This window comes from Pelecanus crispus, chromosome 1 (assembly GCF_030463565.1).
Source record: "Pelecanus crispus isolate bPelCri1 chromosome 1, bPelCri1.pri, whole genome shotgun sequence".
Taxonomy (NCBI): domain Eukaryota; kingdom Metazoa; phylum Chordata; class Aves; order Pelecaniformes; family Pelecanidae; genus Pelecanus; species Pelecanus crispus.
The window spans coordinates 99,727,873-99,754,262 of NC_134643.1; the positions used below are offsets into that span (position 1 = coordinate 99,727,873).

General features: G+C 39.3%; 2 protein-coding genes across 3 annotated transcripts in view; one reads left to right on the forward strand and one right to left on the reverse strand.

Moving 5' to 3' along the window:
* CMSS1 (cms1 ribosomal small subunit homolog) overlaps positions 1-26,390 on the reverse strand; it is a 252,112-nt gene that overhangs the window by 160,424 nt on the left and 65,298 nt on the right. The gene's annotated exons all lie outside the window — the stretch shown is intronic.
* FILIP1L (filamin A interacting protein 1 like) overlaps positions 1,046-26,390 on the forward strand; it is an 86,475-nt gene continuing 61,130 nt past the window's right edge. Inside the window, exons 1-3 of one of the 2 annotated variants that reach the window (XM_075723899.1) lie at positions 1,046-1,315; positions 4,573-4,746; positions 11,481-11,659. In XM_075723899.1, the coding sequence (XP_075580014.1) occupies positions 1,046-1,315; positions 4,573-4,746; positions 11,481-11,659 (623 nt within the window). The remainder of the gene's footprint in view (positions 1,316-4,572; positions 4,747-11,480; positions 11,660-26,390) is intronic. The other variant, XM_075723907.1, reaches the window with a different exon arrangement.

Here is a 26,390-nt window from a genome sequence, read left to right on the forward strand (position 1 = left end):
CAGCAATTAGCTTTGTGGTTTAGTACGAAACATTCTGTCTTATTTGTATTTGGAAAACATTTAATTTCACCTTTGAATCACATGATCAGGCTTTCATCTGCTAGACAGTATCATGACCACAGTTTTCCTGTAGAGGTGGACTATAATCTATTTATATCTTAATTTGAGTGGTGATAAGCAAAACAGTTCCTGAGGTTAGCCAATATTCATACAGTGTTAGTCATTTATCTGCAAAGGAATTAGAGTATCTTTACTGAACAGTGGCACTTCAAAGGGGCCTAGTTAGGACAGGTCTCCCTTTGGCCCGGTACTAACACCTCTAGAGTGCTAAAGTCTAGCACTAAAGAAGTAGTAAGGTTTCATACTACATGGTTATCAGGGGGGACACCATGATCAGGAAGGTAGTTTGATTTGGGGGGAGGGGGGTGTTGGGAAGTGGGTGTTTACAACGAGGCTCATCCCTTGCAGTCTGGAAGTGCTAACCCCTATATTTTGCCAAACACGGGGAATGCAACTGCATAACTCACTGTAGTGGAGGACTGCTTTTGTGCTCTCCCTTGGAAAGACAAAGGAAAACAAAACACGGCTATACAGTAAGGGCTGGGACATTATGAAATTGGAACACAAAGATCTTCCTAGTGAAAACCTTCTAAATCTAAATTTGCCTCATCACAATAACTATCTACTTGAAAGGTGAGGTAAGCACTGTCTTCTCAAATGGGAAACGTGGTCTGCGGTGATGTGCACAGTACTGCTGCTAAAGTTGCTGCCTTTGCAAATACTGAGGAGAGAATTGTTACAACTGCCTAAGACCAGTTAAGACTCACTTCATTACAGACATCGAGTAGGGATCACAGCCCAGCCTTGTTGGCTTACACAAGGTTGTCAGCTTTTGTGAAATGACGAACAGCCTTGTGTGGGAGGGAAAACTACCAGTCTGGAAGGAATAATACCCACCATAAATTATGGTAATAGTTTTATAGTCTCTGCTAGTTAAAACAATTACTTTTTTCCCCACCTTCCTTCAGCTTCAGAGATATAAACCATGCGTTCCAGAAGTAACAGCACAGAAAGCCCAACCAGACCAAAGCTGAGCCAGCAAAAGCCAAAAGACCACCATAAAGAAGAGGTTGGTTACAGTGGGAGAGGAACCGTGCAAAGAAGGCAGGAGGAGAAGGACGATGTAGCCCAAGCCAGTACCATCCTAAGAAGCCCTAAGGCAGAGAAAAAACAAAGAAGTTCTTTCAAGAAAAGAGAGGATCTCTCTCGTGATGACTTGCTATTTCTTCTTAGTGTCCTCGAGGGTGAATTACAGGTGATTTATTATCTTATTTTATGTCCCAGATTAAACACCCTCCCCACCCCCCCATCCCCAATGTACCACAAACACATGCTGCTTTCATGTTAAGGAAATGCCCTACCTAATTCGATACAGAAGGACAAATATAAACTACAAAGTACATAAAACCACAAATTCTAGCTATCAGCCAGAAAAGCTGATCTTTGCACCATCCCTAAATGCAAATAAAATTTACTCACAATGCACCTGTATCATGCTAAAAACACGCCTGGTCCACTGTGAAGGACCACGTAACTCTCAGAGCACAGAACTCACAGAACTTTCCTATTGTGCTGTCCCATTCTAAGTACTTTGAGTACAAAGTATTTGTCACTGTAAAACCTGTATGGAGAACACATTAGAGACCTTTAAGACCTGTTACTTAATTATTTCTTATCTCCCCTCTCCTATGAAGTCATGAGTGTTACTCCCTATGAATCAGTATGTGCCAGATCACAAGAAGTAACTCACGCAACAATATTCTAACATACTTTGCTAGAGAAATCAAAATAGCCATTTTATTTCCCATAATATGAAGCATAAGTGTTGCATGCCACTCAGCCCACAAGATACTGGATTTTGAAGAGCGAGCATTTTTCTATCTGGAAAAGAAGCCAGCTGCCAAGTGGTAAATGATGCCTAACCTGGTCAAACGTAATTTCAGGAAGTGGGAACCAGATTTCCAGCGAGCAGGGAGAATATTTCTGTGGCAGGCTGACTGCACAGAAGTAGCCGTGGCCACTTAAAACTGCTCACAGGCAGAGGGAAGAGCAAACTGGCCAAAATGGCATAAATGGGTGTATCACATGGTTTCAGAGTTTATTACCTAGACAGTACCTGGGTCGTTCCATTCTTAACACATGTATATATATTTAAGTAATAATACATACCTGCTTAAGAGAACACACATGCAGTATGAATATTTGATAGATGTACCAATCTCTGGGGGTAGATCCAAGGCAAACTTCTACAGAACTTTTCATTATGCAAATGGAACGATTTCTGTGTTTGTGAAACCTTTCTCTCCTGCTCACTTGCCCTTTCTCAATTTAGATTAAAATTCAGATGTCACACACTCCAAAACAGTTCTCTCTTCCCCTCAAAAAAGAGATGTGTGTGTATATATATTTATATTATGTATACACTTCATTACACTTGTGTAATACAAATATATATATATAAAAATATATATATATATATAAAAACCACACACACACTTCAATTCTTAAGATTTAAAACTGGAACAGAGTAAAATGAGAAACTGGAAAACAATGAGCCTGACATGAACATTTTAAATCATGTCCGACATTCCAAAGGAAGCATTATGAATGAAAAAAAGTGAGAAGTCATTTTTTATTCCTAATTTTCCACCTTCTGTAATGCCAAGTCAAATCTCTGAAGATCAGCTGTCAATCCAACCATAATTAAGTTTCAAAGTAAGATGCCATTACTCTCTGATTCCAGAACATTTAAGATGGACAAAGATCACTCTTCCAGGTTTTTTCCGCTACGATAAGGATTAGAAATAGATTTTTTTTTTTAAACACAGTCACAAACAGGGATACAGAAGTGCTCCAGCCAAGAGCAGTCAGACTGAAACTGTTACCCTCTCCCAATACATCCCTCTTTCTGATTTCCTCCCTTCCTATTCTACCCTTCTAGGATTAGCATGTACCTTGTTTTGTTTTTAACTGAAACCACTGTAGACAATGGATGTTTTGAGACAATTCATGTAGCTATATCACCACAATGGAGACAGGGGGCAACCTCCACCAGCAAAGGATGCAGGGAAAACCAGAGATAGGACACAGCCCTAGGGGTGGTGGTGACCTAAACCAGTTTCCCTTGCAGTGGAAACACTCACATAATCAGATATTCTCATGAAAGAACATTATCATTAGAAGTGGGACGTCGAGACAATTAGCACAATGTTTGCAGCCGGTATTCTGTCACCTCCAACTTAATGTCTAGGAGCTAGTAATTTTATAGCAAAGAAGTGTTCATGGTGGTTTGGTTTCTTTGGGGTTTTTTTGTTTTTTGTTTTGTGTATTTTGTTTTTCGTTTTTTTAAAGCACAAAGAGAATCTACATATCATTTCAAATACTGCAAATACACACAGCATGTTTCTCCAGCATGGAGCATGGACTTAGAGAGCAATGCTGTATGATAGGAAGAAGGTATATGCACCTGCCAGCTTGCGCAAGAATTTCTGAAATGCATACATAGAAGAACATACTGAAAACATACCTGAGAACATATTGTATCTACTCTTTGGTAACAGGATATAACCAGATATTTTGTAAGATTAAGGAAACAAATGCAGTGACGTGAAAAAAGGAGAAGTATAGTGCACATTTTAGGCTATTCTTTATGAAACTATATGATTTTTGGAAACCAGATAACACTACCTTCTCTTAATCATTATCTTTTAAAATGCACTTTTTTTAGTATGCTCTCACAAATTTAGAATACCCTTACAGCAGGTACTTCCAAAAAACTTCATGCTGCATGGTTGCTTATTACCCGAGGGCACGTACACGAGTGTGTGCACATCTACATGTCTATAAACACATAAGGCATGGTCTCACACATGCACGCATACATATATGTGCACGCAGGACCCCACTGCCAGCTTTGAAGGCAATTAATCTTCTTTTAAAGAACTGCCATTATTGCATGGCTTTGGAATGCCTGTTGCAAAGGGTCACATCCCCTGCACCGCACACCCCACTACGTTCACTGCTCAAACAAGCTCAGTGTAACAACAGAGGCAAATGACCCCAGGCAGGTTTAAACTACAGAAGCCACCTTTGCACCCAGAATATACAGAATGTGCAACACTGCCAGGCTTCAAGAACCATCCTAACATCTTTCACTAACAATTTAAAATCAGCTTCTAATACCACAAGTCACACTTTGCCCTGAAATTTTGTGTTGTGAATGCTACACACTGGTCCAGAAACAGCAATGCGATCTAATCACTAACAAAGTACTTAAGCACTGATGAGGGTTCTGAAGATGCTGGAGTTTATGCAGAACTAATAAAATACAAAGACCAATACTTCCCCCATGCTTTTTGACTGTCTTCATGTTACTGACTATTTTGCGGCACTTAACATACACAGCAGTCTTTAAAAAGTTTTTTAGTTTTCTTAAAATCAAAAGTAGAAAGCTAACCTGTAAATACATATACAGAGTTTAACAAAGTAAAACCTTACTTTGTGTTTCTTCAGGCTCAAGATGAAGTTATAGGAGTACTTAAGGCTGAAAAAATTGACTTGGCTTTGCTTGAAGCACAATATGGCTTTGTTACTCCCAAGAAGGTGTTAGAGGCCCTCCAGCGAGATGCTATTCAAACAAAGGCTGAGCAATGGCAAGAAGATATCTACGAAAAGCCTATGGGAGAGGTATGAACATGTAATTGATATTTAACCACAGTTCCCACCAAATTCAGCACAAACTATCTCACTGACTTCAGGGAAAGAAAGCAGATGACCTCTAAGTTTAGAATCTAACACAACTGTAAGTGACAGCAGAACAAAGTCCAGGGCCCAGTGGGGTCCGTAATAAAAACAGGTATCTAATGATCCTCACTTATACTGTGCACTAGGGGCTTTAAACACACAGACAGACATGATTTTGTCTAACTCAGACTCTGATAATCAGCCTTCTATTTTTGGCACCACCATCTTTTTTCTTTTTTCCTTTCTGTTATCGAAAAACATAACCCATACAAACAGATGCCTCCCCATTTGTCTCATTGAGGCCATCTTACCAATGGCTAGTAAGGGCCCGTTCAGCAGTAATGGCACAGCTGTCCACCTTTACATATCCAGCTCCCACTAATTCTGGGGGAGTCACAGGTATACCTGCTTGGTCTGAGTAGTTACTGTAATGAGCTGTCATTAGAAACTTCACCCAGGCAGAAATCTAATATTCTCACATTATACCTAAGTAACCTCTAGTTTAATTATATTGCAGCAGCAGCCATACTTTCTGAACAACGTTATCTGAATTTCATTTCTGCCCTGCAGTGCAAATCACTGGATATTAAAATCCCTTCATATCAGAATATATGGGTTTTTCCCAAGTAAGTGTGTCCTCTTGAATTCAGTTAAACATCTTTTAATACACTGCTCAGTATAGATAATCATCATAAAAATAAAAGCAGAAATTATGAATAGAATTCTTCTACTAAGTGTTTTCCAAGCTTTCTGAACAGAAATGTACCGAAGGATACAGAGTTCATTTCAGAGAAAATCATGTCAGGCAAAAGGTCAAAACTCATTTCAGAGGCTCAAAGGTTAAAATCTCTGGCTGTAATCCGAAACAGATAAAAGTTCAACTGTGGAGGTTAATTTATTTTAGAACATTGTGGCATTATGTCACAGAAACTTTCAGCACAAATGGAAATGATTTGAAGAGAAGTCCAAAAAAGCTTGAAAACATAAGTTCAGTGTGTTACTTTACATAAGTTTATACATGCTTTTTCCTTCTTACACTGAATGGCAGAGAAAAGATTTCTAACACCACTGGATTTAGCAATTCCAAAAGGCAAAGGTAAACATCCTGAGAGCAACTGAAAGGCTAGAAGGACCACTGGCACTTCGTATATCTTGGTAAACCAAAGGATGCCGTAATTGGCAGGCATTCCACAATTTCAGTTTCAAAATCCCCCCGAATTAAGTCAGAGATCCGTTTAGTTTTTGTTTGGATTTTTTTAACATTTATAAAAACCAAGGGAGAGGTGGAACCAGTGACAAAGTATGGGAACCGACCACTTAAATTCCCCCTTTGCCACCATGACAATGTACCTTTGTATCTGCCTACAAAATCTCTGCTGATCCAGTTCCTCTAGAGCATGTGTGTCTCACCCTTGACAGTTTAGCCTTGTAGCCCTGAACACAGAGGATCTTCCCAAAACTCAGTTGAAAATACAGTGAATTTGAGAAGGCATCTATAAGATTACTGGTCCTTTAGCGTTCTCTCACAACTCACTCATCTATCCTAAACTTTATGAAGTTTCTTGGCAAATTTGGTTAAGAATGTAGTGGGAAAATTTGGTGACCGGACAGCGTTACTCACTAGGAACAGGATTCATAGGTGAAGAAGTGTAGCAAAACAGAAAACAGTAGTAATACATCTTCCTTTGCAAAACCTATGAGGAGTGTGACAGATCGAAACCATGTCTTCCTTGGCTATGAGGAGATCTTTTTAGTTTTTTTGAAAGCAGAGGGTGTTTTTAGCCAAATTTGCTCTACAGCTGTTTCTTTCTACAACCTAACAAATGCCAGATAAACTTACTCTTATTCCTCACACTTGACAATACAATAATTGTTTTATGTTTAAAGAAGCTTAAAAGAAAAGAAAATAGACTTTTATTTTGGTTTTGCTTCTGACACAAAAGCCTGAAAAGGTTTTCCATCTCTGCATGGTTTATAAATTTATATCGTCAGTTATTCATGAAAAAATCTGGCTTCAGATCAATTGCCGCTTTTCTTGAACAGAAAACAAACGGTATTCAACATTCTAGTAAATACAGAATAATAGTATAAGAATCATTTTCCCAGATTCAAAAATAAACAAATAAATTTTTTAGAAGAATCAAAAAAACCTTTCCACCAACAACAGCTGTAGGGCACCAATAAGTCAGTCATAGGAAGAGACTGAAACAGTAACATTGACAACATGGCATTCAGGAAAAGCAGACCAACATATCCACATAGAAATTTGGCTCAGCTAGGGTTGAAAAAGACAAGGGAGGAACTGCTCCCATCACCTCCAGTAATCCTAAACTCAAGATTATACATTTATAAACAATGACCATGAGGATATTATTAACAGGAATAATATTTCACTGACCTTTGGATAAAGAAATGTAACTAATGTGGATTTTTTTCTGGCACAGCGCCAAACACAAAACAGTCTAAAAAGAGAGAGATGAAAAGTTCAGTTCCAACGTAATGGATATGAGACACCATCCTAGTTTGACTTCAGACACAAGTTGGTGGCAAAATGTATTTAAACAATTAAATTCCTGTGAATTTTCAGCTTGCTGAATTATTCACAGTTATGTAAGACCATGCCTCTTATTTTCCATTGCATTGTACAGTATGTTCAAGTATTACTTCTAGCAAAAAGCCCACATGGTTAGCAAGAACAAAACAACAAATCACTTAATTAAGATTTTATCACTTTAATTTTCAACAGAAGATATTTATACTGCTGGTTATTAGTCCTCTGCGGCCTTTAGCCAAGAACTGTATACACTGAGTTTATATGCACGTGTGTGTGTACATATAAATGGATATTTCTGCATGCGCAGATTTAGCATTTGGACAGAGTAATTTGAGGAACCAGGGGCTGCTGGAGACCGCTCCTGTGAGAGGATCTCACACTAGCAGGGGTTTACACGACTTCTCTCTCTTCTCTGCTGGATACGTGGGAGTCAGCCACAAGATCTCACAGGGAAAATGCAAGAGTCAAATTTGCTCCTCAGGGAAGTGCCCTTATCTCACAGAGGGACACAGCAGAGCTTCCAAACAAAACACACAGAAGTGCAGCAACCCAGTACCAGACTCTGCTCTGTTTGGTCTTGCAGGGAGGGAGAGGCATGCTGCACAATAACACAGAGAAGTGTCACAAGGCCAAATGCCCATAACCATTATACAGCTTACATACAGATCTCAAGTGTCTGCATTAATTGTGATGCAGGATCTGCTGCCTCTCCAATTCTCTTCTCTATCACCCACCTGTACCAGGAGACAGGCCCAGCACCTCTTCCCTTCCCTCCCGAGTAGAATCTCAAGCTCTTGCTCTCCATCTTGTCCCCAGCCACAACAGCCACACACCAGTTGTGAATGCTCACAGTAGAACCGATTTGACAGCGTTCTTGAAAAGAAAACCTGAATGCGTCTTCTAATCTGAGCAACAGCAGAAAACTGCAACATAAAACCAGCTTTGATGCAGCAGCTTACTCACTTGTCTCTCTTACCCTTTCATGTAAGCAGGTCTCCCCAGGGCACTACTGTTCTTTTACCCATTTTCAAATTCCTCATTCCCCCCCACCTTGAATACACCCCTCTCCCATTCCAGATAACTAGTTTGTAATCCAAACTGCTAATCTCAACACGGACAAAAGCACAACTGCAAAGTGAAAGGCACTGGCATTGCTCGCTGAGAACTACAAAACAAAAACCTGGAGTTACTACCTTTCTTCTTGCATATTTGCTGCTTAGATTACCACCTGAATTAACCTCTCACAGCCATTCAACAAATACTCTAGAGGAAACAAAATATACTGAACCCATAAAACACTGCTGGCAGGTCCCACACCCTTCACACCAAATGGTGCAGAAGCAGGACTATTTTCTATTTGGTTAACATTGTCTGTGTTGATGACTAACCCTCATCTCCCATCAGGCATTTATACATTTGGAAACAGGAGCCATGTGATTTATGATCAGCTTGTAGCCAGAAATTTCAGTGTTTTCTTATGATAGCAATTTACACATCCCCTCGGGTTCTTACCTACACTTTTGAAGTGGTGGTCCAATCCATACAAATGCATCACTTTATTAACCCCATCCATGCAGACTGCCTGCCAAAACAAATCAGAAGTTCACACCTTTGCCTTCTTCCCCACCTGACCTTGCACTGAGGGCCAAGACCAGCAAGCACTATCATGCAAGGCTGATGCCCAGTTCATACCAATTTAAATAAGATGGGGCCATAGTTGCAAACAGCACCATGTCAGAACTTGATCAAAAAACAGGAGGCAGGCTGCTTTCTGAGAACAGCATATATTCATCTGACAGCATGACCTTTAAAAAGGCAAGGATCAGAAACTCAGGTGATTGTGCTTCTTGCATCTGTGCAATAGCTGTTCCAAAAAACCCTCCAAAATCTTGGAGGGGGAGGAAGGTTAACAAAGCACACTGAAAATTCTCTCATTCTGGTAAGCTAGTAGCTGAACAAAAGATTTTAAATTTTGTAATTTCTACTTCTTGTGGAAGAAGGGAGAGTGTGGAGAAATTAAAAATGGCCAGTTTTCTTCAACCTGACCTTTTAAGGCAATTCAGTTTTCAACCTCTGTAAAAGACATAGAAAACACAGCCAAGAGATTACTGTATAAGGTGGCACTTGCTAACTGACAAAGCTTGCATATGCAAGGGTTTAGGTAAGAAACGCTTTCCCAAGAGAGGTCCTACTTCAGGATGCTGATTCCAGAAAGCATTGACCTTGGTGGTGTAAAAGTGTGCAAATTATGAGTGAACAAGATGAAAAAGACCATAACAACCTGCTGTAAGACCACCACAAAACAGCCAAAAAGGACAGTCACAGGTTTCTTTACATTTTTTGATCATGCATGAAATGAGCTCAGCTATGTCGCAACAGAAAAGACACATCATAAGCAGAAAGAACAGGCAATTTTCAAAATGGTCCACATTTCTGTTGGAATATTTTGGACTCAAAACATCTTCAAAGTCTCGTCAACATTTCCTTTTCCCTTATTCATAGCAGTGTCACCAAAAAAGTCAACAATTATGTACAAGAAATGTAAGAGAATATATAAAGCTTAAAAAGAAGCTGAGGTAAGCAGGAGGAGACTCAGAAGCCCATGTAGAAATTGAGGATATTCTCACTCATTCAAGAAACTCATGCTTAGGTATTCCAGCTCTTCCTGTCATAGCTTTTATCAGCCAAACTGTGAATAAACATGAGGAAAAGATAATTAATCATACTCCTTGGAATTAAATTGTCCAAAATAAGCAGTGGCCCTAAGATTCTGAAGACCCAGTGTTTCTTGTGGCACATGAAATTCCTTGTGGGGGAAACGTTGGAGAACCAGATCCAGCCTTGCTTCCCACACTGCCCATTCGTGAATTCTTTCCTATTACAGTGAAGCACTGCAAAGCAGCTTGACCTACTAGAATAGACTGTGGTTAAAAGGAGGCACTGGGCTTTGAGCTCAAAATTTCTCTTTTCCAACAAGGATACAAGGATTCCTGTGTTGACCTGATGAAGGAGGCAGTCTCCACAGGGGAAGGAGAATGAGCAGGGAACAAAGATTCTCACCATTATAGATATACTCTTCCCAGGTCTTTAGATGGCCTCCAGTGAGCAGTCCTCAAACTTCAGTGAGATCAGTAATGCCTAAGGAGGAAAACCCCTTCTGGTTTCATACACACACACACTTGCACAACTCGGTCACATACTGAATTCAAAATTGTAAGAGAATCCTCAGAACGATAACTTTCTCTCAGTTTGTGGAAATAACTTTGTTTAACAGCATAATGCCACTGAACATTTATACAAATACCTCTGTGGTTCAGAAAAACTAAACATTATTACCAAAACCTAAAATAGATTATTGAAATTAAAATATCACCATATAATAATATTTAGAAGCTCAGCAGAAATCCTTGGGCAACAGGAGGGAATTTGATGTTCAAAGTATGCTATGAAGGTGCCATCTGCAAGGCAAGCCCCTTTACAACGTGACATCTGAGGACCAAAACAGGAAATACCACCATTAAATAAAAATACTTCCAACCATTTCAAAATTTAGCTCTTACTTATTCCAGAAACCCAGAGCAATGCTCAGAGTAAGCACAGGAGACAGGATTGTTTTCCACTCTTGGTTCTATCACGCATTTACTGTGAAACCATAGGGAAACTGCTTTTTGACCTGTCCACCTTACAAAGACAATTCAATGCTCTCATTCCTATGCAGCTACAAATGAGGCAGCTACTTCTATTCAACCAAAAGTCAGTCTACTTCTGTGTGAAGCAAAGGCTTCTGCCAAGACATCTGTTTCTCTACCACAATGATCAATGAGAAAAGCACTGCCCGGGGAACAGTAGCTGTTAATTAGTAGCTGTTGAGGATCAGTCATGGCAGGAGGAGGAATAGAAGGTGACTGAGGGTCCTGCAAAACAGTACCTTAACTTATTTTTCTAGTTTATCGGAATTAGACTTACAGAACTAAATAACCCTTTCCAAACAGATACCAAAGGACATGGCCATTAGGCTATTAAATGCATTTTATATTATTAAGCCTCTCAAAATCTTTCATTAATGAAAGCCTGAGCAAGTAAGAGTTTCAAAATACTTCAGGAGGTTTTGCTTTTTTTGTAGCTTGATAAAGTTGTAGAGAAACACAAAGAAACTCACAGACGAATGCTGGAACAACTTCTAATGGTAGAAAAATCACACAGACAGACACTGTATGAACTAGAAGAAGAGAAGAGGAAGCACAGCAAATACATGGAAAAAAGTGATGAGTTTACAAACTTACTGGAACAAGAACGTGAAAGGTAAGGTTACCTCTTGCCATAACACTAATACCTACAATTTAACATTATGTCTAAGGATCTGTCCACCTTCTTATTCTGCATCCACTAAAAATCAGAAATATTTGCAGAGTTGTATTTTAAGAGTTCAGCTACGAAAACATGACTAATTGCTCCTAAATAACAGTAGTGTCTACACCTCCCATCAGCAGGTGAGGTAGGTCAAACTGTTGGCAGATTCTTCAGCACTGTGGCAGGACAACAGGTATGTTACGCTACAGAGAATACAGGGAGATATGCAAATATGTGAAGTTACAACCAACATGAAGCAGGTGAACCTTTCAGCATGTTTAAGATGCTCAGTGTACACTATAGTATGTAGTAACAGAATATGAAGTGAGGCATGCAGCCTTTGATGGCAGAAGAAAAAGGCATGAGGAAAAGTAGAAGCACCCAGAAGTGCCACAGCTTGTTTAAGCACAGTTTGAGCGTTTCAATACCAATTCTCAGAAGAAGGATTAAGAATTTAATGTCTTTTACTGTCTTTTAAAAAAGCCACTTTAAACTGTGGCTTCTCTGAATCTGCAGTAAAACTGAACACGGCGGGGGGCGGGGGGGGGGGGGAATTGAAGAACATTTCCTATTCCCTGGATAGCTACTCCAGAAGATAGGAGAATATTGTCTCTGTTTCCTTTCGCTTACGAACAGCTTCCAGATGGAAATGTTTGGGTGTGAGAACCTCAAGCCTATTCTAAACTCACATTATGCATAGATAATTCTTCCTCTGCTTTGCCTGTGTAACATCATGTTCCACGTATTTTGGCAGTATTCATCCTTCACACTACACCTCTCTCCTGCATGTCTATCAAAGATAGCACATATGCTTCCCACTGAGTACACAGCCATACTTTCATGGATTGCAATTAAAGCAGCTGGGGGAAAAAACCCTTTGCTTCTCAGAGAAATGTATACAGATGCAGTCAAGCACAAGCACACACAGGAAAGCACATGCAAAGTCCCCCCACAAGGCATCAGAACTAATTTTTTTCCTCTAAGAACTGTTTTTGTGAAACATCATCTTATCAGGAACCAAAACCTGAGATGAATGAAAGTTTTCATCTCTGCCATCTTTTTCTCAAAAACTATGACAGTCATCTCTTAGAGACAGAGCTAAACAGCTACAGTTGCTAAAAGTGGCAAAATGTTACATCAGACACATGTGCTCACACAGCGTGAAAATCTGCACACTAGGAAACGCTAAGCATCAGAGTCCTTGTGTTTTTTCTCTTGTGAAAACAGGGTGGACATGGGATTAAAACTCTCTTCCCTGTCCCTCCTCCATATTCCCCCCAAAGAAGGCTATAAAACATTGACCACTATTATCTGCAACATTTAGTCTGTCTGCTTGGAAAAAGGGGGCTGGTGGGAAATACTGAGGTGCCTAATGAGACCTTACAGGATGTAATAATAGATTTCAGATTAAGTCTCAATTTTTGTATTTTCTTTGGAGGACTTATTTTATGTGGAAAACCTTGAGGGGGTGTGATGTCACATGTTGAGCTGATTCCAAAATGTTTGCCAAGTAATGTCGCCATCAAGATCTCCACGCAATTGCCTGCCATAACAAAAACAAAAAAACCCCACACACCAAAAAAAAAAAAACCAACCCCAAAACCCAAAAAACCCACCACCAAAAAACCACAAAAAGTTAAGGCACATCTCTTTCTACATTAGCCTGCCTGACTTGACATTCAGAACACACACCCATATGCAGCAAAGTGACCTTTTCTTCCATTTCAAAAACCTTACTCCAATTTAAATCTTCTAAGGATGTGAATTTTGCATTTGGCTTAAGAACAAATAGAACTCTATGAAAAGTTTCACTGATAAAGCAATGACAAATGAATTTTTGCTCCCCACCCCACCCCCCCAATTAAAAAAAAAAATTCGGAAAAGCGTTAAGTATTTGTCAGTGAACTTTCTTCTTCTTTCAGCCAGAAGCAGTATTCTCTTCGAAGTGTGGAAGGGTATATAACATTCCTATGAGTATTTCAATTTCAAAGCAAATCCTGAACTTCCATTCAATTAGTCAAAAAAGTGTCTTGCTTTTATCAAAGAGCAAGGCTATAGTATATGCTAAAGATATCCTTGAAGAGTATAGAATACATGCAAGCCAAACAAGGTACATCAATAATACGTGATTATGTGATCAAAATGAAAAAAGCTTAGATGTTATGGTACAGTGATGCTGAAGCACTGAAAACTACTCTTGACAGCAAGAATAAAGAAACTATCGGTCAGATCCAACTCTTACGTATGACTGTGGATATATTTGCAAGTAAGGAGGAAGGAAAGCATTTCTTCTCTCTTACGTATGCACTCAGGAAGTACAGAACTGAAGAATTCTTAAATGAAAATTTTAGTGATGAACTAATTTATCAGATGATCATGTTTTACAAAACCAGGCAAGCCTCCATCTCTAGGGCCTTTCTGCTGCCTTACTCCCTCCATACATTACATTTCTCATTAAAAGCGTTAAAAAACATGTTTGGATCATGCAAAATATTAGCATTCTTCACTGATTCAGTAACCCTTCACCTTAATCATTTGAGAACCCCTCTGACTTCATAGCAAAGGGAACAAGACTCAGCAATTGTACATTGTCAGATTTGGGAGTTTAAGCTTATGACAGGACTAGTCACAGCTTTCTAGATGAGAACTGGATTAGCATTTAATGTTAACCCTTTAGGCATTTTAAGCATTTTTCTTGTTGCCAGCCAAAACTAATCCTCCATAGTCTTGCTGTAGTTAAGAGACAAAGATTTGCCTTCCTAACTGAAAAGTCTCAACACTTAGCAACAGACATCTACCAGTAAAAGAATGGTAAAATCATACTACTATCATTATATTTATTCATCTTCAGTCATATGTACTTTTAAAGCATAGAGCCACTGACAAACCCCTGCCAGATAAGGAACAGTTTTGTGGAGATAAGGAGGCCTATGGGCAACAACCAGACATGAATTGTACTCTGTATGTGTGCAGATCAGACAGGAACACAAAGACAAACTACATGTGCATGGTAGTGTACTAGACCAAGTCCGCTAGAGTCTAGAAGGGAAAATTTTATTGTATTGCTGGAGCCTAAAGAAATAGCAGCACCCAAACTCACAGGAACGTAGAACTCCAGAAGCTAGGTACAGAGACTACTAGGTGCACCTGAAGAACCATAGCATAAAAGCCACTGAGCTTGTTTAGAAGTTCTTGCATTTCATGGGGCTGGGGGATGGAAGACAGGATTAAGGACTAGAAAGAATACTTACTTTAGATTCAAATGCAGATTCCACTGTATCTTCCCTGAGGATGTACCTACTTGTCCAAGTATATTTATGCACATTCTGTATTTCTGCAGTACAATTAAATAGTAAAAGCTGCTATTTTAGAAAACATTTTACAAAGCTAAAATATGAAACTAGGTTTTCCAGATAAGTATGTTCCCAGTTTGAAAATACATGCCATATGCATGCAAGTATTTACATGTTTATGTTACCCCACACAAAAAAAAAAGGCAACGAAATAACAAAATAGTAAAATAATCAGCACTTACACAGCCCTTTTCCTCTGCAAACCTCAAGATGTTTTAAATATTACATAAGCACAGTTATTCCCCATTTTCTGAATACTGAATGGAAATGAAGGTATGAGTACAAGAAACCAGTCACAGGAAACTCAGGGTATAAGGGTTAAATTGGAGGAAAGGAAGAAAACTCCCAATGTATAGGTGTGTCACATCTTCAAACTTCATATATGCTATATAGACTCTCAACTATACAAAGGGTAAAGCTTTATTCTGAACATACACTAGTTAAATAAGTGAATGTTGTTCAACAGGACAAGAAAAAAAAATAAGACTTTGCTAATAAGCAATGTAAATAGATTTTTAAAGGCAGTTATTATAAATGTTGCTCACAGGACTTCAAATATTAGCACAAAACTTTGCAGGTGGGTATAGCAGCAATTAAGATCTTTAGCTTCGGGATGATCTACTAAGATGAGGGTTTTTTTCTACAGGGAGGAAAGCCACCATAAGTTTTTGTTTTAGCTCTGAATTCACACTCACAAAGGTCATATAGAGAATGTAGTCCCAAGAAGAAGACGACAAAATTGTTTACATATAAGATAATCCTAGCATTTCCTAAAAGGAAACTTCCTCCTTATGCTCTATAAGCAAGTGAAAAAACCTAAGCCAGCCAACCAAAATTTATTCTGCTGTATAAGACATTTCTTCTTAAAACATCAAGTGAAGGGCATTAGCAGTATTAAAATAAAAAGTTGTTATTATACCCTTCTGAGGAGTCAGCATTCACCAAGCTTAAAAAATGGAACCTAACCTGCAAAAGTCTCACAACTGTAGTCTTTCTCATCTAACAAAACACCATAAAACACTGCGCTTGTTGCTCCAACTGCTGCCCCCCTCAAGGTCAGTCAGTTAATATGACATCCTGTTGAGTGATACAGGCTAGAAGGAATCTCTGGAGGTCTCCAGCACAACCTGCTGAGTGCAGGGCTAACTTCACAGTCAGATCAGGTTGCTCAGATGCCTGTCCAGCTGACTATTGAAGATCTCCAAGGGACAGTGATTCTGCTGGCTGCCTAGGCTCCTGATGCAGTCCTTGCCATCCTCACCAGGAGACCCTTTCCCTCAGTTTCATTGCAGGCATCATTCTGGTCTGGCTTTTGCCCCATGTTCAACTGAAACTGCTCTCATTAAAGGCTCAGTAACTTTGCTTCTGGCAAACTCCTGAACCTCATCCATCTTCACTGTCTCTGATCTTTTGGCCGCCTTGGACACAAATGAGCTTTCAGCACTTCCCTGCCATCTTATCCACATGGAGTTTCTGCAACTCCAGCTGGCCTACTTTCTCTAAGTGCTTCCACAGTGTACTTTGAGTTGGAAACTTCTCATTGTCCACCTCTACTCTGTCCATAGGACCCCACAGGTCTTATTCTTTAGTTTTTCTCTTTATCCATTCACTCTCTGTGCTTCTCCTCACAGAAACTCAAAGCCAGCCATCATCTCTGTGCTGATGACTCAAGTCTACTCCAACCACCACCACAACAAATCTCACCATTTGTGAGCAACCTGCCATCATCCCCAACTCCAGGAGACTAGAAGGGAACTCAGTCTTTTATCCCCCTGCCTTTGGCTTCATCCTTAAGATTCTCTAACACCTCAGTTCTTAAAACTGGGGTAACAAATTCATACTGCTTGTTAATCAGCCTGTCACACTAGGCACATTTTCTGCCTGAGCCTTTCTACATGCAAGTCTCTCAAATTCTTCTTCATAGCACCTCCAAGAAAATAAAAAATAAAAATTAAAAAAAACCCACAAAACCCCCACAAATAAAGCAAACATATCTTTCTGTCCATCCAAATAACTAAATCCTTTTCCAGGCCCTCACTTCAAAAATATTTTTTTGTCATTTCCACATTAGCTGTTTCACCCCTCTGTCTCTTCACTGGATGCTCTCTCATTACTGCATTAAGGCTACGTATTTTGTCTTGTGTACCTTTGCAGTACACTCTTACCTTCTCATGCAATGTTAATACATGGACTAAACATCACACTAAAAACATACCAAAATTAAATCATATTATGTTATAATACTGCTCAGGTACTGAGTAGGTAAGAAATGTGATTTCATAAAACTGAGCACTTCTGGTTAAGTGTTTGGTTTTTTTGTTTGTTTGGGGTTTTGTTTGTTTGTTTGTTTGTTTTTTTAAGTGTCAGATGAAAGTAATTGCTACACACAGTAGGTCAAGTGAGCAATGCTTGAAAACTGGGACAGGGCATCAGAAGAGAAGGAACCATCTCGGCTAAAAGGTGAAGCGTGTTAGTGTGTTGTCAGCATAACATTGCCGTACTTTAATTCTGACACATTCATACATTGGAATAACAATACATTGCATGCCCAGCTCTGGAAAATTCAATATTCTATAACAGTGGGTATAATTAATATTTGGTGCTTTTCTTAATGAACCCAGTTAAATATTATAAGAAGCAGGATCTTATCTCTATAGAAAGCTACAGTAAAAATAAACACTGTTGACTTATTTACTCTACATGTGTTACCAGCAGTTTTTAATTTTATGCACACTGAACTATTGTTGTAGATTGCATTGTACTCAAATGCAATCATTTCCTTTTAGCTTTCTGGCAATGAGTTCTATATATTACATATGCCTGAGACTATGTCTTGCAAGTTGTGAAATGGATGCCAGATCTCTGTACATTTGACCTTTTTCATGGGTATCTAGCGTTCTGTAGGTGAATAAGAGAGACCCACCAGAAGCATCATTATTCTGCATTACACCCCAATGGGACAGTCCCACTAATAATACCACTGAGACACGAAGACAGACTCAAGGAAGTGATGTACACAGATTAATTACCTCATACTCGTACGTGAAAAACTATGCACCATTGCACTACATAACTTTCAACAGATGTTGTGAAATCAAACCCTTGTCAAAATTCAAGGATTCAAAGATTTCTACAACAGTTTCTGTGCATGATGGAAGGTTAAAATACTTTATCTTAAAGCAAAGAAGTCAGTAAAATCCAGGTTAACAAAGGGATTAAAAAACCTAAAACTGTTAAATAAGGTCACATTAAGTTTACTCAAAGCAAAGATTAAGAATAAATACAAACAGAAACAGGGCTTTCAACTCAGTGTTAACACAACTGAAAAATTCTCTAGATCCATGCTGCAATTCTAAATTATTCCACCTAATGTAATCAGCAAGCAGATGCAAGATGTAAGTGATAACCATTTCTCATGCAACTCCACTGACATTGGTGGAATGACAGAGAGAAGTGAAGCTCATATTTAATTTCTCTAAATTCTGAGCGTGTAAGATGTCTGTTCACTGCTTCAGTCACAGTCATGACTACCAACCAATACCATCATTGTGTACTTTGAGGCCAGGGAGGACACAATGAAAAACCTTAGTCAAACGATGTTCTCCTACACTGCTACCCTCTCTCCCCTCATGAGTGGGAAAAACAATGGTTCTTGCCATATGCGTCCCTGCAAAAGGGCATAAATTCTCCTGAAAGGGATGATCATGGAAAACCACCCTGGTAGTAGCTCTGGTCAGCACTTTTAACTGTAGTGTCAGAGCTCCAAGGGAAAGACGATCTTTCTAAGCTGGCAAGTCTCAGAATATTTATGGCTCTTGTAAATCAACACCAACTCCATATACTCTGTTTGGAGCCTAACCAGTGATCAGTGTGGACGATGAAGCACTGGCCAAATATGCTCATGGTGAGGCGCTGCCCTCAGTAATGGGGCATTCGCTCTAGTCACCAATTTACATTTCCAAATAAGACCGAGTGCACCGCTCCATGTGCAGTACAGCATAACTAGTCTAATCATAAGCAACAATAGAAGTGGATGACTGCACCAAGACCTGTGACCAAAAAAAGACACGGTGCATTTCTGATTCACTGCAGGGTGGGGCTGTGAGAGAGGGAGAAATTGGCACAGGATTTTGTAACTGGAGTGTGAACAGAAAACACACAACATCAGACAGACAGAAAAATCTATAAATCATTCTCTGAGATAGAAAGTTTGACACTATCATAAGTTTCCAGAACAAGCCACTGCTATGGGAAAAGTTACACTCCTGTTAAAGTGTGGAGGAGAACAACTCTCAATGAAGTCAAGATCTTTCTCGTGGCAGAAAAATTCACATGACACATATATGCTATAATTAGCTTAATATCTGAAGAACAGGCAAGAGAAAAACGGCCATGAGAACTGAGAATACAGGTCACACATCAGTTACCAAGACCTGCAGTCTAAACTCAGCCAAGTTTCCCATGGTGTACTATGAGCTTCAATACATTTATGCCCAGCTACAAAATCTCTGAGCGTTATATACACGTATGAAAGAAGCACACACGGGAAACTGAAGCAGTTTAAGAAAAATGTCACAGCCTCAGTCTCTGTGCTAAGACAGTAGTTTTAACAAGAGAATAAACAAGAAAATCAGTAGTATTAAATCCATTGAGAACAAAGATTACTGGAAAAAAATTGTTAAAAATAAACTCCAAAATCTTCTTAGATGACAATTTTGATTTTCACATAAGTACATAATATTTTTGTTTCTTGAGCCTGAAACGCACACTGTATAGTGTTACTTTCAGGAAAACACCACACACTTGGACAAGGTAACACATAACCTATTTAGTGTCTGAAGACCAAAAGCGTGAACACATTGAAAAAGGATGTTCAATATTTGAACCTTTCTGCTAAGAAGATTGGAAAAAAGCCACAGAATATGTATAAATTCAGAAATAAACTAAAAGGTCAAGAGAGACATATGAACTTTTGGTTTTAAAATTTGTTTCAGACTCCTATGGGGGGTGGGGGGGTGGGGGCGGACATAGGATAGGTAGATGGCTCAGAGTAGGAAATGGGAGTAATAGGAATTAGACACAAGAAAAACCATTAGATCATGTAGTCTCATTCCTAGCAACAGAGGGTTGTTCTCCAAACATACTGTCGACAATTTTGCTTCTTATATCAAACCTCTAAAATACAGAAAGGTCTCAATCCCTGTAGAACTGCTCTATAAAAGCCGCATTGTCATAAGTAAAATTACACTTTTCTATTCATTCAATAATTCACTCTCTTTAACAACTCAATACAGTTCTTCCTAATAGGATTGTTATTCTATTGAAAGATTTCTAGATACTTGGCTAAGACTAAAAAAGAACCCTAAGGCACCCATTTTGGTCACAGACACAGACCCAGCTGAGATCCACAGCAGATAAAACCCAAAGATTAGAGTTTGAGTGGGTTGCAGCAAAGTTTGCTGCTTAAGGATGATTCCAAATGGACAACTGCCCACTCCTCTTCTGCAGTAGGTCTCAATTGTGCACCCCTTGGGATAAAAACCTGACACAGCGGCCCCTGCGAGGCACAATTTGAAGGAACTCCAAAGAGGGAGCGGGCAGAGAGACTTAATCAGTCCTTTCACCCTCCCACAGAAAAGTTTGTGCTGGGGAACATGACTGGTAAAAGCTAGAGCTTGTACAGACATACTGACAAAAGAAGGCTCCAGCAGTAAAAGCTCTCAAACCATCACTTGATTGACAACGTTAATTTTCACGCAATAAAAAACCCAAACCCAACAGTTGTGATGGGGTCATTGTGATCAGGCTACTGAAAGGGGAGAGGGGAAGGAAGTATCTTGCCATAGAAAAGTTTTATTCCCCCCCAAAATAGGAAATTTAAAGTGCCAAAGGGACAGCAACACTGAAATACCCAGACAGCTAACAGATTTATGTCTGCCAAATTTGGCCTAGCATGTTACCTTCTCCCAGAATCTACCTTTGCCAAGAGTGCTGGAGAAGAAGGAAAACTCACCGAATCTAGAAACATGCTTGTCTTCAAATGCGCATATGAGCTTGATGAGATACACCTTGCACAGGTCTGCTCTCATTCGCTGCCCAAGATACTCCTAGCAGCTTCAGCAGAGACAGCATCAGGCTATGGCATTGCAAAAGAAAATCACTAAAACTGCTCTTTGGAACAATGCCTTATTTGCTTCCTCGCCAATACCTTTTCAAGTTACACATTTTGCTTGAAATTATGAGAGCCGATTAAAAACCTGCAACTTGAACAGAGATCTTCACTTTTAAAACCAGTGAGAGTCTTGCCTCATACACTACTGGGAAATTCCTTAGCCTCAGCACTTTGATTCACAGTATCTTCAAGTCACTGGGGAAGGACACATGTCCCACAGACAATATCAGGGTATAGGTAACAAAACAGTGGTTTTCTTGAACTATCCTTCCATTTCGGTCAATCATAATTCTTACCATCTCACTTGCACCTCCTTACATGCTATGCTAGCCTCCTTCCTCCTTGTAACCTGGGAAAAAAACCTGAACAAAACCAGACGGTCCTGTGGAAAAGGAAATAAAACCTAGCAGAAATGGAGACCATGCACCCTCCTCTCCCTTCAATTTGATTTGTATGCTAAGAATTTCAGGGTTATCAGAAAATTCTTAGCACTGTAAACCTTATTCTGACGAATACATTTATGACTACTAAGATGACTTTTAGGAATGTTCAGATCCTCCAATTTGCATCTAAGTCATCAGGAAATTGGGACATCGTTTATTCAGATGTTTAGACAAGATTTCACATGTTTCTCATTTGAAAATTTTATCTTACATCCAACAGGGGAACTGAGTAGCAAGACACACTCCCTGAAATCCTAAAATTCTCCCTTTTTTCAATAGCCTTGCCAGCTAAACTCTGGATGTCTTTGCGTTCGTTCTGTCAGAAAGGAGAATGAGTCAGTCTGTCCCTAACTGGCCTTCTAAAAAGGAAATTGAGAAGTTTGATGACATATTTGGATAAACACACTCACTGGATAAAGTTACTTAACTTTTTATATCTCTGAGTTTGCTATAAACCTTCAAAATCCTTACAGACTAGATTTAAGTACAGCCAATAAAAACTATAGATTATAAATAACTTAATAAAACCACTATATTAAAACTTAAAGGACCTTGTAAACATGCTTATCAAAGCTTCACCATTGTAATAACAGCACCACATCCATAAATCTATGTTATTAATTGCTAGTCATCCACAACTTTTACTGAAATATCAGCCCTATATAGATCATCTTTGGTTCAGAACCCAGTTTTCTCATGGTCTCTGAACACAATGTAACAGCCAACACTGTACCTCTGACTGAAGGAGCAATGAATAAACCCAGAGCTTATATAGTTCAACTCTCCTGAAAAGACAGTGAAGACTCCTGTTATCATCTGTACGTGCTTTACGTGTCCCTGAGTGTAGTATTTGGCCTAGAAATAAAAATTGTTGAAATATACAGTACTGAACCTACAGAAGAGCACGAATACTGAGCTGAAAGCCCTCAGTTTACCAAAGGGTAAGGAGATTTAAAATACCATTTTGGAAAGCATCATTTCTTGCAACAGTGAGCATCTAACAACACGGTGTGTAACTCAATAGAGTTTTATTAAGGGAATGTACCTTACAGATTCAAGATCCTGACCTCAGTGAATTCCCATCATCTTTAGCTCTGTATTAACTTCAGATGCAAAGAAAGAAAGAAGGCATTCCAATGCAAAGAAAGAAAAGAAGGCATTCCAAACAACAGCACTTTTACTAGTTTCATAAAATAAAACATTTATTTTACATGAATTATATACCAGGCTGTTTTACATACATGCTTATAAGCATTATTAAATTTCAAGATTAGTCTGGTCTAAATTTCTTGTCTGTAACCAATCTTACAATTAAGCTAATTTCATATCATTTCAGATTTCACTGCCAGCACTTCATTGAAGTGTATAGTTTAACACTTACGTATGCAAAGATCTGAATCTCAAAACAGTATACACAATCTCGCCCTTGGGTATTCTGATTACTAAATGCAAAGATAGTCGGTTTTATGATACCCAGGAGGCATCCAGAACATTTCTTGGAGAAAACTGAGAAGGAACCATTCACAATAAAAATAACAACATATAAAGGAATTTGCAAAGTGCTTGGAGACAAAATTAGCTTTTTAGCCACCTGACTACAAGACTGTCTCCATGGCTACATCTTTGAAACAGTCCTAGTACCAAAGTGCAGGTTCAGGCAGTAAAGTAGCATTTCAGTAAGTAGCTGAATGCAGGAAGAAAGGGCTCAGTTCTATGAGGCTGTGAAAAGAATTTTGGAATAGGATGCACAAACTCTACCTAAAATAAAACAAAAATAGGTTGCTGGTATTTAAGTTTAAAATTAAGATGAAGACTGTTTAAACTTAGCAGAAAGTTGGCAGGTAGAAAGGCATGCACAGTTCAAGACAATGCATCTATTAGGGATGCAATTGTTAAAAATCTGTATTCTTGGAAATAAAGCATTAAAGTAGTTAATGATGTTTGACAAGAAATAGCAAAGCTCTGTCTAACCAAACCGCATTTCAACCAAGCAGAGTGTAAAAAAAACAAAACAAAACAAAAAAAAAACCCCAAAACCCCCCAAAAACCAAAAAACAAAACAGCCAAAGAACAAGGGTGCAAGGGCTCCTATACAAATGCAAGTCCAAGAATCCAAGATAAAGACTAGACTGTCTAGTTTTAAACGTGGACATGGATAGAATGTGCTTCTCGAAGTGTGCAAGAAGAAAACATTCAGTGGAATATGATTATACTATTGATAAAGTATTTAAATCAGAATGAGGGAACTAATTATGCTGATGTAGGAGCTATACAGCTGTAACGAAAAAAAAAAAAAAAGGAAAGCAGAGAAGTGGAGAGAGTGAAATAAGATAAATGTATTTAACTCTGTAAAAGCATATCCAGACTTTCTGTGAGTTGAAGCTCATATATAAAGAGATAGTCATATAAATACTAGACTACTGACCATCAATCCAAAATAATGACACTTACCACATAGTGAAGAGAGGTAGAAAGGGCAGAAATAAGGGGAATCTGCGGTTGTTTTTCCATGCTGGATAAACGTCACACTAGCGTGTAACAGAGAATAGCTACTTAAATGCTCAAACTTTTTGTAAAGCATCTAATCATAAATTTCAATAGTAAGAGCAAGTTATGGATTTTCTTCCTACTGGAGCCATGAACTAGTCCACACTGTAAATATTGAAAAGCCAGAGATTAATAAGTTCTCAAATTCAACCTGTTTGAGGTAAGAGGGAAGAAAACAAAAAACAACTATCGCAGCTAGCTTTAAGTGGGATAAACACATAACATTAATGGAAACTAATTAAACAGAGCATCTAAAAGAGCAAATCCCTTGAAGGCACCACAGAAACAATTTAATAACACTGACAAAGCAGATGCCATGTAAATGTGTATCAGCAAATCAAAAGCAACTAAAATACTCTCCCCAAAGCCAACTAAGCAATTTAAGAACAAATTAAAATAAATTAAGTATAAAGACATCTTAAAGGGGAAAATATGTGCAAACAAAAATGACATACAAGAAATAGAAATGCTGGTATGTTAAAATCTATCAATCAAAAGTGGGAAGTGTGCATCCTACTCAAAGTGGAGAACACTGAATTGCTCTGGACATCCTTCTCCTCCAAACACCAAGGCATACAATTAATTTGATTCATTTGCCACCACCTTAGTTCTTTTTCATTTGTATTCTTCCCTAACTGACAGCATTGGATTGTGTGGGAAGTAAGAGGTTTTCACATTAGACTCTCTTTATGGAGAAAGACTGTGAAGCTGAGTAAAAAAAGCTCTGTAAAAAAACTGGCTGGGTGACCGAGTCCAGAGAGTTGTGGTGAACGGAGTTAAGTCCAGTTGGCGACCAGTCACAAGCAGTGTTCCCCAGGGCTCTGTTTTGGGGCCAGCTTTGTTTAATATCTTTATCAACGATCTGGATGAGGGGATTGAGTGCACCCTCAGTAAGTTTGCAGATGACACCAAACTGGGTGGGAGTGTCGATCTGCTCGAGGGTAGGATGGCCCTGCAGAGGGACCTGGACAGGCTGGATCAAGGGGCTGAGGCCAACTGGATGAGGTTCAACAAGGCCAAGTACTGGGTCCTGCACTGGGGTCACAACAACCCCATGCAACGCTACAGGCTTGGGGAGGAGTGGCTGGAAAGCTGCCTGGCCGAAAAGGACCTGGGGGTGTTGGTTGACAGCGGGCTGAACATGAGCCAGCAGTGTGGCCAGGTGGCCAAGAAGGCCAACAGCATCCTGGCTTGTATCAGGAATAGTGTGGCCAGCAGGAGCAGAGAGGTGATTGTCCCCCTGTACTTGGCACTGCTGAGGCCACGCCTCAAATACTGTGTCCAGTTTTGGGCCCCTCAATACAAGAAAGACATTGAGGTGCTGGCGCATGTCCAGAGAAGGGCAATGAAGCTGGTGAAGGGTCTGGAGCACAGGCCTTGTGAGGAGCAGCTGAGGGAACTGGGATTGTTTAGCCTAGAGAAGAGAAACCTGAGGGGAGACCTTCTCTCTCTCTCTACAACTACCTGAAGGGAGGTTGTACTGAGGTGGGTGTTGGTCTCTTCTCCCAAGTGGTTAGCAATAGGATGAGAGGAAATGGCCTCAAGCTGCGCCAGGGGAGGTTTAGATTGGGTATTAGGAAAAATTTCTTCACAGAAAGGGTTGTCAAGCATTGGAACAGGCTGCCCAGAGAGGTGGTGGAGTCACCCTCCCTGGAAGTGTTCAAAAAATGGGTAGATGTGGCACTTTGGGACATGGTTTAGCGGGCATGGTGCTGTTGGGTTGACGGTTGGACTGATGAACTTAGAGATCCTTTCCAACCTTAATGATTCCTAGTTTTTGCTTTCATTAAAAAATAATCCAGCCACTAAGCCAGGAAACATGAAATTATTACTCTACCCTTAATTGGTTTAGTGGTGGACTTGGTAATGTTAGTTTAATGGTTGGATTGGATGATCTTAAAGGTCTTTTCCAACCTAAACAATTCTATGATTCTATTCTATGATTCTAAGCCATCTGAAGCTGAACTGATAATAGAAGAAGCTTTAGATCAAATTTGTACAACACAAAGCAACAAGCCTTCTAGTACCTTACCAGGACTAAATGGTATTTAAGCGTTCTAAAAGAACTTGCATAAGAAACTGATGAACCATTAGCTGATGGGTAATTCCTCCCTTAAAAAAGCCAGAGAAATGGGAGGCAGCACTAGTTTTTAACAAGAGATTCTAGG